The sequence below is a fragment of the Salvelinus fontinalis genome, chromosome 9 (assembly GCF_029448725.1).
Source record: "Salvelinus fontinalis isolate EN_2023a chromosome 9, ASM2944872v1, whole genome shotgun sequence".
NCBI lineage: Eukaryota > Metazoa > Chordata > Actinopteri > Salmoniformes > Salmonidae > Salvelinus > Salvelinus fontinalis.
In genome coordinates this window covers 15,316,410-15,333,443 of record NC_074673.1, presented here as the reverse complement: position 1 = coordinate 15,333,443, position 17,034 = coordinate 15,316,410, and the positions used below count along the sequence as shown (strand labels likewise).

At 42.6% G+C, this 17,034-nt stretch overlaps 2 protein-coding genes across 7 annotated transcripts in view; one reads left to right on the top strand and one right to left on the bottom strand.

Annotated features, from left to right (window-relative positions):
* Positions 1-11,235, top strand: part of LOC129862144 (neuron navigator 2-like) — a 90,582-nt gene extending 79,347 nt beyond the window's left edge. For 5 of the 6 annotated variants that reach the window (XM_055933522.1, XM_055933524.1, XM_055933521.1 and 2 more), the window contains 8 exons: positions 5,658-5,826; positions 6,035-6,270; positions 6,579-6,733; positions 6,889-6,960; positions 7,222-7,418; positions 7,660-7,778; positions 8,187-8,390; positions 8,687-11,235. In XM_055933522.1, coding sequence (XP_055789497.1) covers positions 5,658-5,826; positions 6,035-6,270; positions 6,579-6,733; positions 6,889-6,960; positions 7,222-7,418; positions 7,660-7,778; positions 8,187-8,390; positions 8,687-8,821 — 1,287 coding nt within the window. In that variant the 3' untranslated portion in view covers positions 8,822-11,235. The remainder of the gene's footprint in view (positions 1-5,657; positions 5,827-6,034; positions 6,271-6,578; positions 6,734-6,888; positions 6,961-7,221; positions 7,419-7,659; positions 7,779-8,186; positions 8,391-8,686) is intronic. The other variant, XM_055933520.1, reaches the window with a different exon arrangement.
* A 487-nt stretch (positions 11,236-11,722) lies between these two features.
* Positions 11,723-16,732, bottom strand: LOC129862145 (homeobox protein DBX1-B-like). Its single transcript, XM_055933525.1, has 4 exons — positions 16,189-16,732; positions 15,869-15,973; positions 12,665-12,867; positions 11,723-12,496 (listed from the first exon to the last, which is right to left on the bottom strand). Exons 1-4 carry the CDS (start codon positions 16,553-16,555, stop codon positions 12,179-12,181), a joined length of 993 nt encoding a protein of 330 aa, XP_055789500.1. The 5' UTR covers positions 16,556-16,732; the 3' UTR covers positions 11,723-12,178.
* Between the last annotated feature and the right edge of the window lie 302 nt (positions 16,733-17,034).

Genomic DNA, 17,034 nt, shown 5'->3' with positions numbered 1-17,034 from the left:
CATGAACAATTTTCAGTTGGCTTTTCATAGCTGATCATTAAGAGTTGAAAAACAACAGGTCTGGGACAGGTGGCGGTTCCATAACCGCAGGCAGAACAGCTGAAACTGGAATAGCAGCAAGACTGGGGACAGCAAGGAGTCACCACGGGCGGCAGTCCCGACGCATGGTCCTAGGGCCCAGGTCCTCCGAGAGAAAGAAAGAGAGAAGGAGAAAATTAGAGAGCCAAGATTTTCAAAATGTTCATAAATGACAAGCATGGTCAAATAATAATCAGGAATAAATCTCAGTTGGCTTTTCATAGCCGATCATTAAGAGTTGAAAACAGCAGGTCTGGGACAGGTAGGGGTTCCATAACCGCAGGCAGAAGAGTTGAAACTGGAATAGCAGCAAGGCCAGGCGGACTGGGGGCAGCAAGGAGTCACCACGGCCGGTAGTCCCGACGTATGGTCCTAGGGCTCAGGTCCTCCGAGAGAAAGAGAGAAGGAGAAAATTAGAGAGAGCCAAGATTTTCAAAATGTTCATAAATGACAAGCATGGTCAAATAATAATCAGGAATAAATCTCAGTTGGCTTTTCATAGCCGATCATTAAGAGTTGAAAACAGCAGGTCTGGGACAGGTAGGGGTTTCGTAACCGCAGGCAGAAACAGTTGAAACTGGAATAGCAGCAAGGCCGGGCGGACTGGGGACAGCAAGGTGTCAGCATGCCCGGTAGTCCTGACGTATGGTCCTAGGGCTCAGGTTCTCAGAGAGAAAGAGAGAAGGAAGGATATAACCCCACCCACTCTGCCAAAGCACAGCCCCCACACCACTAGAGGGATATCCTCAACCACCAACTTACAATCCTGAGACAAGGCCGAGTATAGCCCACAAAGGTCTCCACTACAGCACAACCAAGGGGGGGCGCCAACCCAGACAGGAAGTTCACGTCAGTCACTCAACCCACTCAAGTGACGCACCCCTCCTAGGGACGGCATGAAAGAGCACCAGCAAGCCAGTGACTCAGCCCCAGTAACAGGGTTAGATGCAGAGAATCCCAGTGGAGAGAGGGGAACCGGCCCTGGAGAGACAGCAAGGGCGGTTCGTTGCTCCAGAGCCTTTCCGTTCACCTTCACACTCCTGGGCCAGGCTACACTCAATTATATGACCTACTGAAGAGATAAGTCTTCAGTAAAGACTTAAAGGTTGAGACCGAGTCTGCGTCTTTCACATGGGTAGGCAGACTGTTCCATAAAAATGGAGATCTATAGGAGAAAGCCCTGCCTCCAGCTGTTTGCTTAGAAATTTTAGGGACAATTAGGAGGCCTGCGTCTTGTGACCGTAGCGTACGTGTAGGTATGTACGGCAGGACCAACTCGGAAAGATAGGTAGGAGCAAGCCCATGTAACGCTTTATAGGTTAACAGTAAAACCTTGAAATCAGCCCTTGCCTTAACAGGAAGCCAGTGTAGGGAAGCTAGCACTGGAGTAATATGATCAAATTTCTTGGTTCTAGTCAGGATTCTAGCAGCCGTATTTAGCACTAACTGAAGATTATTTAGTGCTTTATCCGGGTAGCCGGAAAGTAGAGCATTGCAGTAATCTAACCTAGAAGTAACAAATGCATGGATTAATTTTTCTGCATCATTTTTGGACAGAAAATTTCTGATTTTTGCAATGTTACGTAGATGGAAAAAAGCTGTCCTTGAAACAGTCTTGATATGTTCGTCAAAAGAGAGATCAGGGTCAAGAGTAACGCCGAGGTCCTTCACAGTTTTATTTGAGACGACTTTACAACCATCAAGATTAATTGTCAGATTTAACAGAAGATCTCTTTGTTTCTTGGGACCTAGAACAAGCATCTCTGTTTTGTCCGAGTTTAAAAGTAGAAAGTTTTCAGCCATCCACTTCCTTATGTCTGAAACACAGGCTTCTAGATAGGGCAATTTTGGGGCTTCACCATGTTTCATTGAAATGTACAGCTGTGTGTCATCCGCATAGCAGTGAAAGTTAACATTATGTTTTCGAATAACATCCCCAAGAGGTAAAATATATAGTGAAAACAATAGTGGTCCTAAAACGGAACCTTGAGGAACACCGAAATGTACAGTTGATTTGTCAGAGGACAGACCATTCACAGAGACAAACTGATATCTTTCCGACAGGTAAGATCTAAACCAGGCCAGAACTTGTCCGTGTAGACCAATTTGGGTTTCCAGTCTCTCCAAAAGAATGTGGTGATCGATGGTGTCAAAGGCAGCACTAAGGTCTAGTAGCACGAGGACAGATGCAGAGCCTCGGTCTGACGCCATTAAAAGGTCATTTACCACCTTCACAAGTGCAGTCTCAGTGCTATGATGGGGTCTAAAACCAGACTGAAGCATTTCGTATACATTGTCTTCAGAAAGGCAGTGAGTTGCTGCGCAACAGCTTTTTCTAAAATTTTTGAGAGGAATGGAAGATTCGATATAGGCCGATAGTTTTTTATATTTTCCGGGTCAAGGTTTGGCTTTTTCAAGAGAGGCTTTATCACTGCCACTTTTAGTGAGTTTGGTACACATCCGGTGGATAGAGAGCTGTTTATTATGTTCAACATAGGAGGGCCAAGCACAGGAAGCAGCTCCTTCAGCAGTTTAGTAGGAATAGGATCCAGTATGCAGCTTGAAGGTTTAGAGGCCATGATTATTTTCATCATTGTGTCAAGAGATATAATACTAAAACACTTAAGTGTCTCTCCCGAGCCCAGGCCCTCGCAGAACTGTGCAGATCCAGGACAGCTAAGCCCTGGAGGAATACGCAGATTCAAAGAGGAGTCCGTAATTTGCTTTCTAATGGTCATGATCTTTTCCTCAAAGAAGTTCATGAATTTATTACTGCTGAAGTGAAAGCCATCCTCTCTTGGGGAATGCTGCTTTTTAGTTAGCTTTGCAACAGTATCAAAAAGAAATTTTGTATTGTTCTTATTTTCCTCGATTAAGTTGGAAAAGTAGGATGATCGAGCAGCAGTGAGGGCTCTTCGGTACTGCACGGTACTGTCTTTCCAAGCTAGTCGGAAGACTTCCAGTTTTGTGTGGCGCCATTTCCGTTCCAATTTCCTGGAAGCTTGCTTCAAAGCTCGGGTATTTTCTGTATACCAGGGAGCTAGTTTCTTATGACAAATGTTTTTCGTTTTTAGGGGTGCAACTGCATCTAGGGTACTGCGCAAGGTTAAATTGAGTTCCTCAGTTAAGTGGTTAACTGATTTTTGTCCTCTGACGTCCTTGGGTAGGCAGAAGGAGTCTGGAAGGGCATCAAGGAATTTTTGTGTTGTCTGAGAATTTATAGCACGACTTTTGATGCTCCTTGGTTGGGGTCTGAGCAGATTATTTGTTGCGATTGCAAACATAATAAAATGGTGGTCCGATAGTCCAGGATTATGTGGAAAAACATTAAGATCTACAACATTTATTCCATGGGACAAAACTAGGTCCAGAGTATGACTGTGGCAGTGAGTAGGTCCAGAGACATGTTGGACAAAACCCACTGAGTCGATGATGGCTCCGAAAGACTTTTGGAGTGGGTCTGTGGACTTCTCCATGTGAATATTAAAATCACCAAAAATTAGAATATGATCTGCTATGACTACAAGGTCTGATAGGAATTCAGGAAACTCAGAGAGGAACGCTGTATATGGCCCAGGAGGCCTGTAAACAGTAGCTATAAAAAGTGATTGAGTAGGCTGCATAGATTTCATGACTAGAAGCTCAAAAGACGAAAACGCCATTTTTTTTTTGTAAATTGAAATTTGCTATCGTAGATGTTAGCAACACCTCCGCCTTTGCGGGATGCACGGGGGATATGGTCACTAGTGTAACCAGGAGGTGAGGCCTCATTTAACACAGTAAATTCATCAGGCTTAAGCCATGTTTCAGTCAGGCCAATCACATCAAGATTATGATCAGTGATTAGTTCATTGACTGACTGCCTTTGAAGTGAGGGATCTAACATTAAGTAACCCTATTTTGAGATGTGAGGTATCACGATCTCTTTCAATAATGGCAGGAATGGAGGAGGTCTTTATCCTAATAAGATTGCTAAGGCGAACACCGCCATGTTTAGTTTTGCCCAACCTAGGTCGAGGCACAGACACAGTCTCAATGGGTATGGCTGAGCTGACTACACTGACTGTGCTATTGGCAGACTCCACTAAGCTGGCAGGTTGGCTAACAGCCTGCTGCCTGGCCTGCACCCTATTTCATTGTGGGGCTAAAGGAGTTAGAGCCCTATCTATGTTGGTAGATAAGATGAGAGCACCCCTCCAGGTAGGATGGAGTCCGTCACTCCTTAGCAGGTCAGGCTTGGTCCTGTTTGTGGGTGAGTCCCAGAAAGAGGGCCAATTATCTACAAATTCTATCTTCTGGGAGGGGCAGAAAACAGTTTTCAACCAGCGATTGAGTGCTGAGACTCTGCTGTAGAGCTCGTCACTCCCCCTAACTGGGAGGGGGCCAGAGACAATTACTCGATGCCGACACATCTTTCTAGCTGATTTACATGCTGAAGCTATGTTGCACTTTGTGACCTCTGACTGTTTCATCCTAACATCGTTGGTGCCGACGTGGATAACAATATCTCTATACTCTCTACACTCGCCAGATTTAGCTTTAGCCAGCACCATCTTAAGATTAGCCTTAACGTCGGTAGCCCTGCCCCCTGGTAAACAGTGTATGATCGCTGGGTGATTCGTTTTAAGTCTAATACTGCGGGTAATGGAGTCGCCAATGACTAGGGTTTTCAATTTGTCAGAGCTAACGGTGGGAGCCTTCGGCGTCTCAGACCCCGTAACGGGAAGAGTAGAGACAAGAGAAGACTCAGACTCAGACTCCGACTCGCTACATAATGGGGAAAACCGGTTGAAAGTTTCTGTCGGCTGAATGAGCGACACCGGTTGAGCATTCCAACAGCATTTCCCTCCAGAAGCCATGAGAAAGTTGTCCGGCTGCGGGGACTGTGCGGGGGGATTTATACTAACGTTACTATCTGTACTTACTGGTGGCACAGACGCTGTTTCTTCCTTTCCTACACTGAAAATACCCTTGCCTAACGATTGCGTCTGAAGCTGGGCTTGCAGCACAGCTATTTTCGCCGTAAGGCGATCGTTCTCCTGTATATTATGAGTACAGCGACTGCAATTAGAAGACATCATGTTAATGTTACTACTTAGCTTCGGCTGTTGAAGGTGTTGACGAACCATGTCCAGATAAAGCGTCCGGAGTGAAAAAGTTGAATGAGGGAAAAAAGTTGCGATGGAAAAACTAAAAATATAAACGGTAATTAAAAACAGAAACAAAACAAAAAACGTAAAATTGTCAGCTAGCAAAGTAAAGTAAAGTTGGCAGCAAAACGCACAGCAACAAAACGCACAGCAACACGTCTGCAGGAAAGGCAGTGAGTGGTGCTTCACCACTAGTAAAACATGCACGCATGCACGCGTCTCTTCAAGGTAAATCAACAGGCACTAAAAACTCTGGTAGAGGAGTGACTAGTTACACCTGTGTTTGATGTGTGATTCGTCCCTGTTCCTGTGTCTGATTATTTGATTGGTCCCTGGTCTTGTATCTGACAATGTCATTGGTCCCAGGTCTTGTATCTGAGGATGTGATTGGTCCCTGCTCTTGTAGCTGATGTGTGATTGGTTCTGCAGGAGTACATCATCCATGTGGACCCAGTCAGCCAGCTGGGTCTAAACTCAGACAGTGTCCTGGGCTATAGCATCGGGGACATCCATCGCACCAGTGGGGCTGACACCCCTGAACTCCTTCCCTGTGGATACCTTGTTGGAGATAGTGACACCATCTCTGTCTCCCTCAAAGGTATGGGCAAGAATGGACCTCTGTGCAAAGTTTAGAAAATGAGAACTATGCCCCTATCACTCCCGTTTTTGCTAGTAGTCACTATTTAAATAAATCTGAGCCCTGTAATTAAAAGCTGTCTAGATCAGTGAATAAAAAAACTATTAAGTGAATAAAATAAAATAAATCCTTTAACGTATATGTGTTCTGTGCTGCCACCTGCCTGCAGGTGTGTGTGAGCACAGCCAGGACAGCCTGGTATTCGAGACACTGATTCCCAAGCCCCTGCTGCAGCGCTACGTGTCCCAGCTGCATGACCACGGCAGGATCATCCTGTCTGGCCCCAGCGGCACTGGAAAGAGCTTCCTGGCCAGCCGGTTGGCCGAACACATGGTGCTGAGGGAGAGGAGAGAGGTCACCGATGGGACCATTGCCACGTTCAACGTAGACCACAAGTCAAGCAAGGTCTGTCAAACACTATCATGACTCATATGTAGGAATAACCTTTACCATGGGATACTTTCTGTATGAGAGCAGAGGTGCCAGAATCTAACTCTAATGAGTATAGCTATATGAGAGAGGACATTACCAAATGGAAATGCTTATTCCTCCTTACAATTGAACTGTTGGAGGATACAGTAATTGGAAAACATGTTTGATATGTCATTAGTAATGTATAGGTATCTGTGGTATTTTAGAGGCTGTATGGGGAATCATTGTGTGGTTAATGTGGAAATGTTCAACTCTGTAGTCTGTTTATTGCTGGTGTCCAGGAGCTGTGTCAGTACCTGTCTAACCTGGCTGACCAGTGTAATAGTACGAGTCATGGGGTGACCATGCCCCTGGTGGTCATACTGGACAACCTGCACCGCAGCAGCTCCCTGGGAGAGGTCTTCAATGGCCTGCTCAGCTGCAAGCACCACCACTGGTCAGTACACACACACACACACACACAGAGACGCACACACACACACACACAGACAGAGACGCACAGACACACCCACACACACATATACACACACACATAAAAACATTTGTATTTGTGTGACACTCCTAAATCCTCAATTACTTGTTTTTTCACAGTCCTTATATCATTGGAACAATGAATCAGGCTACATCGACCACTCCCAACCTCCAGCTTCATCATAACTTCAAGTACATAATATCCTATAATTTCTTATGTGTTACTGTATTTTTTCAGTAAACAATTAATGTGGTATGATGTCATCTGTATTCTGAAATGTAAAATTGTATTTGTGTGACTTGTCATGTAGACCCCACAAGAGGGCAGTATTTATAAATAGATGGATTGATATCTCTGTTCTCTGCCTAACCCTGATTAGAGGAGGTCTATTTAAACAGTAACTGATCATCCTCTACACTGTTGTCTGGTTCCTGTGTGGGTGTCCTGTCTAGGTGGGTGCTGTGTGCCAACCACACTGAGCCAGTGAAGGGCTTCCTGGGTCGGTTCCTGAGGAGGAGGCTGATGGAGACGGAGATCAGCAGCCGACAGCGCAACGCTGAGCTGGTGAGGATCATCGAGTGGATCCCTACTGTCTGGCATCACCTCAACCGCTTCCTGGAGTCCCACAGCTCCTCGGACGTCACCATCGGTAAGCTCCAATAAAAATCACATTTTCTTTTCTTTTTTTCTGACATTATCTGGCCAAGTTGTTTTACATTATGACGTAAGAGATGGATGAATAGATATTTAACTATGCCTGAATGAATGCATGCTTTTCTATTGTCTATTTGAAATGTGTCAATATAGAAAACATATATGGGACAAGATTGAAGGTTCTATTGAATGAAAGAGATGTTTTGTTGACATTTGTCTCTCTATCTTCCTCCCAGGGCCCCGCCTCTTCCTGTCCTGCCCCATGGATGTGGAGGGATCCAGAGTGTGGTTCACAGATCTGTGGAACTATTCCATCATTCCCTACATGCTGGAGGCTGTCCGAGAGGGGCTGCAGGTACTGTAAAGTGACATAACGCTGGAAATGTGGCATCAATTCACATTTGCAGTAGAACAAGACCTTTGAATGATGGTAGTAACTAACACACCTACACAGAGAGATGCAATACATGCATGTATATAATAAGCCCCCCCCAAACACACACACACATATATATATATATATTTTTAACACTTTTTTAGTTAGTACATGATTCCTTATATGTTATTTCATAGTTTTGATGTCTTCACTACTATTCTACAATGTAGAAAATAGTACAAATAAAGAAAAATCCTTGAATGAGTAAGTGTGTCCAAACTTTTGCCTGGTACTGTATATATATACTGTTTTTAAGTAAAATCACTGATCAGCTAGTATGATTCTAAATGAGTCGTCTGTCTGTCTGTCGACCTGTCTGTCTCCTAGCTGTATGGGAGGAGAGCTCCATGGGAGGATCCAGCACAGTGGGTGATGGAGAGCTATCCATGGGCAGCCAGCCCCCTGCAGCACGAATGGACCCAGCTGCTGAAGCTCCGGCCAGTGGACGTGGGATTCAATGGATACTCCATCTCCAAAGACGGCTGTCCCAGCAAGCAGACTCCCCAGGGAGACACTAACGGAGACCCCCTGGTAAGTGAATTATAATCCCTACCTCATGTTAGCCTTTCTGACAATCTTCATTCCAAACATTGGATTTGGAAATATTCAAGAAAGTCTGTTTGGTATGGCATTACACAATATCCCTGTATGTGACGATGGTCTGTATGGACAAAGGTTTCACTTGATGTTTGTATCCAAGATCAAAGTCTTTCATTATTAAGGTGCTTTTATAGACTATCTCCTGTCCTATTGATGCTTTTATGGTTAGCATCGGTGTCTGTATGTAGGGGACAACCTATCTGACCTCTGACCTCTAATCTCCACAGATGAACATGCTGATGAAGCTAAAGGAAGCGGCCCACTGCTCCGCCAGCACTCAGAGCTACGACAGTGACTCCAACAGCAACCAGGATCACCATGACAACACCGTGCTTGACTTATCACTGGAGTCCACACTATGAGTCTCACTGGGTCAGAATATACTCACTGTGGCTGGGACTCATCCTAACTTGAGATACCTTTGTGTTAATCATCCATTGACATCAATGGGAGACTGATATGAGGTTATGTATTTGAAGTTAGAATTTGGACCACTGTGTTTCATATCTTTAGGCAGAGATATGGTCCCTCCAGGACCGGAATTTAATAGCCTTGGGCCATACTGGGTGCTGGTAACCCAAGATAAAAATCTCAGTCAAAGTTCAATAACCTGAATAATTTCAACTCAGTACTCTACTATTTTCAGTGTTTATTAGGAGTCTGTTTACAATCACAGGCAAAGACAGTCAACCATATGAATAGATGACAGAGCTTATGAGATGTCAAACCGGTTGACTTGACTGTGACCTAACCTAGGCTATAGCTTATGAGATGTCAAACCGGTTGACTTGACTGTGATCTAACCCAAGCTATAGCTTATGAGATGTTAAACCGGTTGACTTGACTGTGATCTAACCTAGGCTATAGCTTATGAGATGTTAAACCGGTTGACTTGACTGTGACCTAACCTAGGCTATAGCTTATGAGATGTTAAACCTGTTGACTTGACTGTGATCTAACCTAGGCTATAGCTTATGAGATGTTAAACCGGTTGACTTGACTGTGATCTAACCTAGGCTATAGCTTATGAGATGTTAAACCGGTTGACTTGACTGTGATCTAACCTAGGCTATAGCTTATGAGACGTCAAACCGGTTGACTTGACTGTGACCTAACCTAGGCTATAGCTTATGAGATGTTAAACCGGTTGACTTGACTGTGACCTAACCTAGGCTATAGCTTATGAGATGTCAAACCGGTTGACTTGACTGTGACCTAACCTAGGCTATAGCTTATGAGATGTCAAACCTGTTGACTTGACTGTGACCTAACCTAGGCTATAGCTTATGAGATGTCAAACCGGTTGACTTGACTGTGACCTAACCTAGGCTATAGCTTATGAGATGTCAAACCGGTTGACTTGACTGTGACCTAACCTAGGCTATAGCTTATGAGATGTCAAACCGGTTGACTTGACTGTGACCTAACCTAGGCTATAGCTTATGTGGTCCAAACTAAGTAACAATAACTGGATATACATTCACTCAGCTGCATAGAGCTTGACCTGTGTGCATTTTCTTAGTGGAGAGGCACACACCATGGTGGACATATTTTTTATGCTTAACTTTCAAATGATGCCTTGCTACTTTTATAACAACGGTGGTAACACGCATGCCTTTAATGAACATGATTTCTATAGAGGCTGTGCAGAATTTAGGTGCTGGCTGCTAGCTTGTTCAGACTTTGATGAAAACACATCCTTTCTGTGCACCTAGCGGGTAGCAAAAAGGTCTAGGCTTTTGTTAGGGATTTTTTTAAATCAGTGATACTTATAGGATTTTTGGTGCTCTGCTTGGGAAAATGTGAACTTATTGACAGAAAATGTTTTTTTATATTACCTCATGAGCGTTTCAAACAGTATCCCAACAGTGCTTGTTTGTCTTTTGTTCAGCTCAAAACGGAGCGCAATCCCTGCATGAAATGTTTTAACACAGTGTTTCTCTTATAGAGGCACTTTGGACATGTAGACCCACATCTGAAAGGTCCCAGTCTAGAAAAGGATCAGAGCGACTGCATGGCTTTGAGACAGAGGCTGGCGTGTCTAGTCGTTCACTCTGGAGAATTAGCACCAGGGCCATTTGCATCAAGTGTTAATGGGATCCTCAGTGTTGCTGTATTGGAGTGACTAGGATTTATTCCCTCATAAGATGGAGTTTTTTCAGAGTGGCTTATGCTACTACTAGGTACCACTTTGGCTGCTCCCCCTCACAAGGTCCCCATTATCTGCCAGTGTTGTTGCTGTTGCTGTTCATCCTCTGAGTGTTCTTAGAAACAAATGCTATGCAAATTTCATTTGGAATTTTAGACTAAAGCCAAAACAAAAATTCACTTCCATTTTTACGTATTCTCAAGAGTTCTATTGTAAGTACATTGATCTGTGAATATTTTTGTAAGGTTTGTATTTTCACTACCATATCTTACTGGATTGTAAAGGGTGATGCAAGCACAAATGAAAACGTTTGTTTTTCTTTTCTTGGTCCCACAAAGTTTGGATGTTGGAATGTTGTGAAAAAGGTGTGCTATTGAATCTAGTTGTTAATAATGTTTAATAATGATTTTATATGTGCATTTTGCTTATGTAAATTGTTTTATGTAAAGATGTAAATATTTTATCTGAATCCCATGTTTTGAAAACATTTCTAGAAATCTTGTACAGAAATAGAGAGTAGTAATTTGTGTACAGTTTGGTTTACTCTGTAGATTGTATGTTGTTAATATGTTGTCAATAATAGATGTGAAATATCATGAGACTGTGAGAATAAATCTGGTCACGATACTGTACTTTTCATTTTTTTTGTAGTCAGAGAAATCCTCTAAATCAGTGTAAGTTATTTTAAATGCAAAAAGTTTTATTTGACCTCATGTGGTTTTAAATATTGTTCAGTAATGTTCAGTGTGTTAGGCCCAGTTCCATTGTCTCAACTCTGTCTCAATTTTCTGTTATTATTTAGGCTACCTATGTGACTGGTATGTCCTCCTGTCTATACCCCGTATACCCCTATACCTGCCATCTGTACAGTAGAAGTGTGTACAACCAGAATGGAGGGCCACAGTGACTGCACTTTTTCATTGTCAGTTTTAAGACAATGGAAGACAATGCATTCTTTCACACTGACCTGTCTTTCATATTAGAACAGCAGTGACACAACTCATCTATCATTGTCTACTTTTTGTAGTAGAAATATAATGAATCCTATTGACATTCAGTAATTATTTATGAAGTGTTATTGTGTTTTGTTGGACCATTGTCAAGAAAGCAGAAGTTGTTCTTTACATTTTCTAGTTTTATTTGAAAAAAATACTCTCAAAATACAAAACATTTAAACAAAGCATACAAATAATATATGTATTTTTAAGTTATACATTGAACATAGATTAAAGACATTACATCTAATGTAATAGCATTGTAGTCGGGTATAATCCTCTTGGTATAAAAATTCCCCTTACAGAATATTGTACAAAATATGATACAAAGAGTAAAAGCTGCAAAAATACGCAAATTTGCTTAATAAGTACTGAAATATCTGCCACAACAAATATGACCCCCTACATTTAACATATAGGAGAATTGGTTATATCACAGACAAATAGGCTGTGTGTTCAAATTAAAGAATGCATGTGTCTCATTTGGGTAATAATGTCTATATACAATATATGTGACAATATACAGTATGTGTTTAAACAACTTTATATAAGCATAATGTTTGTGTTATGCACAACTAAGACACTGTAATCTCTTCATCCTCTGATTCTGAGAAGTCGGAGTGCTTGCTGGAGTTGCAAGGCGAAGAGAGGTGCGACTCCACACTGTTCAAAAGTTCGCGCTCTGATGGAGAGTGGCAGAAGGCTGAGCGCGGGCTGTCCCGCCTGAACGCATCCACCTCCTCCTCACAGGACTTCTTCCCGACGTCACTGAGGTCCGGGTGGGGGTTCATTTTAGTTGGAAGGGTTTGTTCCCGGCAGCCTCCGGACGACAACAACTCCCTCTCTTTGGAATTGCGCCATTTCATTCTTCGGTTTTGGAACCATATTTTCACCTTGAAAAATACATTAAATATTATTAGGCTATCTAATAGGCCTAATGGTTGATTCTAATAACAATAGTATAGCATACCAGTAATAATCCCAAAATAGGCCTAGCCTATATTAAGATTATGTTTTGTATTGATGTGGGCCTAAATGACTATTCACTTTTAAATTTTTACCTGTGAGTCTTTTAGCCCAAGTTTTGCAGCCAGCTTCTTTCTGTCTGGTTTGCTGATGTATTTCTGTTTCTGAAACATTTTCTCCAGGGCTTTGCGCTGGACATCAGAGAACACTGCCCGTCGGAGCATCCCTCTCCTGGGCTTTCCTCTTGCAGCCAGCGGCCATGAAAAGGTACCAGGGATAGGAACCACTGAAGACGATGCTAAAATATTTTTCAAAACAACATACCATTAGCATTGCATCATGTCAGTCAAGAAAATGCACACATAGGCTAAGTGAATGTGAAAGTAGGCTAGCCTGGCCTTTTCTTCAGCGAGTGGGTGGAGGGGTTAAAGGTGCATATAAGATAATTATTTCGTAGTTTAAACCAAAGTCTCTCTTTAAGATCCGAAATGCAGTCCGTTTGAGTGAATTGGCACGAAGCATCTAATTAGCACATTGCTTGGTCCCTTATAGCATTGGTATGGTAAAAAGGCAGAGTATCCCTTTTGAAAGCCCCAATGAAAGATAGAGTAGTTAATGAAGCGTGAACGGTAATTGTGTAGTAATGAACTAACTGAAAAAAGGCCTAGGACAGGCCGCTAAAGCCATATATTACTGCAACAAAAGAGATCTACACTTTCAAACTAATCACAACTGTCTGCATGCCAAGATCATTTGGAGAATACTGATGGCTGGGCCCTATTTTTGCCACACATCCTTTTCATTAAATACGAAAAGCTATGAGGCTAAAGTTGTTTTGTTGCTCTCAAAAGATTTGTAAGTCGCTCTGGATAAGAGCGTCTGCTAAATGACTTAAATGTAATGTAAATGTAAAAAAGAAGCTGTCTCTAAATCCAGATCTGCACCTTATCCATTTTAGATGATTTTAATGGTCTTTATTGTTGGCTATTCGAAAGCCAATTTATGTGTGAATTCACTATAACTTCGGTAAATAATAAGCCTATATTCTTAATCTTGAAATATACTGTATAACAGAGAGCATAGTAGCATTAGACAGGCCCATAGCCTATCATTAGATTTTACTTGCACGACTCCAGGCTACTGTGCTATCTACAGTGCCTTGAAAAAGTATTCATTCCCTTGGCGCTTTTCCTATTTTGTTGCATTAAAACCTGTACTTTAAATATAGTTTTATTTGGATTTCATTTAATGGACATACACAAAATAGTCCAAATTAGTGAAGTGAAATTATAAAAATTACTTGTTAAAAAAAAATTATAAAAAATAAAAAACAGAAAAGTGGTGCTTGCAAATGTATTCACCACCTTTGCTATGAAGCCCCCAAATAAGATCTGGTGCAACTAATTACCTTCAGAAGTCACATAATTAGTTAAATAATGTCCACCTGTGTGCAACTTAAGTGTCACATGATCTGTCACATGATCTCAGTATATATACACACCTGTTCTGAAAGGCCCTAGAGTCTGCAACACCACTAATCAAGGGGCTACCACCAAGCAAGCGGCACCACGAAGACCAAGGAGCTCTCCAAACAGGTCAGGGACAAAGTTGTGAAGAAGTACAGATCAGGGTTGCGTTATAAAAAAATATCAGAAACTTTGAACATCCCACGGAGCATCATTAAATCCATTATTAAAAAATGGAAAGAATATGGCACCACAACAAACCTGTCAAGAGAGGGCCACCCACCAAAACTCACGGTACAGGCAAGGAGGGCATTAATCAGAGAGGCAACAAAGAGACCAAAGATAACCTTGAAGGAGCTGCAAAGCTCCACAGCGGAGATTGCAGTATCTGTCCATAGGACCACTTTAATCCGTACACTCCACAGAGCTGGGCTTTACAGAAGAGTAGCCAGAAAAAGCCTACAAAGAAAAAAATATGCAAACACGTTTGGTGTTCGGCAAAAGGCATGTGGGAGACTCCCCAAACATATGGAAGAAGGTACTCTGGTCAGATGAGACTAAAATTGAGCTTTTTGGCAATCAAGGAAAATGCTATGTCTGGTGCAAACCCAACACCTCTCATCAGCCCGAGAAAACCATCCCCACAGTGAAGCATGGTGGTGGCACCATCATGCTGTGGGGATATTTTTCATCAACAGGGACTGGGAAACTGGTCAGAATTGAAGGAATGATGGATGGCGCTAAATACAGGGAAATTCTTGAGGGGAACCTGTTTCAGTCTTCCAGAGATTTGAGACTGGGGTGGAGGTTCACCTTCCAGCAGGACAATGACCATAAGCATACTGCTAAAGCAACACTCGAATGGTTTAAGGGGAAACATTTAAATGTCTTGGAGTGGCCTAGTCAATGCCCAGACCTCAATCCAATTGAGAATCTGTGGTATGACTTAAAAATTGCTGTACACCAGCGGAACCCATCCAACTTGAAGGAGCTGGAGCAGTTTTGCCTTGAAGAATGGGAAAAAATCCCAGTGGCTAGATGTGCCAAGCTTATATACCCCAAGAGACTTTCAGCTGTAATTGCTGCAAAAGGTAGCTCTACAAAGTATTGATTTTGGCGTGGGTTGTCTTATTTCTTGTTTGTTTCACAATTTTAAAAAATGCATCTTCAAAGTGGTAGGCATGTTGTATATATCAAATGATACAAACCCCCCAAAAATCTATTTTAATTCCAGGTTGTAAGGCAACAAAATAGGAAAAATGCCAAGGGGGTGAATACTTTCGCAAGCCACTGTATTGTTAGCTAACTTTAGATTTCTCACATCAGCACGATCCATAAACATGCATAACCCTCTATGTGGTCTTGTGAGAATATTGAAATAATGAATAGCCCCTAATGGGGAATTAGTCCATGACTGGTAAATGCCTATCAGCAGCATGTGTGTGGCTGCCGGAGGGAGCTGACCAATTAGTCATGGTGCTGAAAGCTTTGTGAGTTATCAGTAACTAAGTGCACTGGCTCGGTGGGAAAGAGAAGCAATGAAGAGACGCAAGCAGCTTCCTTGTGAGAGGGGATCCGCCTCAAATTTAGACCATGACAATTGCGGCTAATTTGTAGATTAGGGGAACCGGTGCAAAATGTCAGCAGTCCCTGCCTCTGCTAAATAGGGCATCAAATTGGCGAGACTGATTCCACGATGTTCTTCGGCTTCCAACCTCTGAACTAACGGTTGTATTTCCTCTAGATTCAACTAGCCAATGGCAGATTGTTTTAAGGCACAGCGACATCAACTGAATACATGGAGCATGACATCGGGTTATTAAGTGGATTTACCTGGAAAATAGGATGCTCTGAGGAAGGGATGAAACGATCCGTCAAAATATGGCAGAGGGAAGGTTTTCCCGTGCATGGCATGATGCATTGAAGGTGTACACGATGCTGTGATTCAAAATGAAAGAAAAAATTGAATTAAATGACTCATTTAGTTTTGTCAAATCATATAGGAAATCATATAGGCCTAAAATATTGTGACACTACCCTCATAATCTCGATCCATGCATTACACAAGTTCACATCCCTGCGTAACAGGTGTCCTGTTTGTAAATGCTAAATAACGAAGTTTACATTAGCCTATACATTCCCAATAATCTTACCGTTTCTCGTTTCTGGTGCTAGGATGGCATTAACTCCAAACTTCAGATAGTTAGGGTCGTTGTTGATGGAGAGTGAGTTCTGAGGAGAACCCGTTCTTGTCTGTGCTGAAGTGGTGATGACAGCTTGGTCAGTGTGGTGACTGCAGGTCAGCGTGGTGGCTCCTGATCCCGGGGGAGACACGCTGGGTAACGGAATCGTCCGGTGCAAGTAGCCCACTGGCCGGCTGATCCGCAACAGGTCCTCCACCAAAAAGCTTGAGTGGGCGGCGAACGCTGAATGCAAGGACTGGGGCAGAGAGTGAGCCGCCGGCGGTCGAAGTAGTCTGGGGTACATATCAGGAGCTGCAAGTGCACTAGGGAACATCATTGCTCCTTTTGGGTGGATAAGGAAAAGTAATTGTAAAGAGCCCTTTCTCACTGAATGAGTTTCCGTCGCCTATAGGATCCAAGTGGAAAGACTCACAGTTCTCTTCTGACCATTCCATTTAGAAGAAGCTTTTTATAGTGGACCGTTAGCAAAGCCTTTTCGAAACTGACAGTCAAACAATGAAGTTCAACAAAGTTCTCGACGTGAGTTTCTTTCAGGGGAAATTCAGTGCCTGCTGATTGGTTCGAAGAAGCTATTTATGATTGGATTAGACTTCATAAGCAAGCTCTAGACAATGTCCTTTTAACAAAGAAAGTGTAGTCATCAATTTTGCACACTGACCACTTTTTGGTATAGTTTTTACTGTGATAACGGTGGCAGCACACAGAGACTAATTAAAGGCTATTTTTAAAGGACTCCAACAACGTTTGTCTGTGAATAGAGGGTTTAAAAGTGTCTATTAAATTCATTTCAGCACA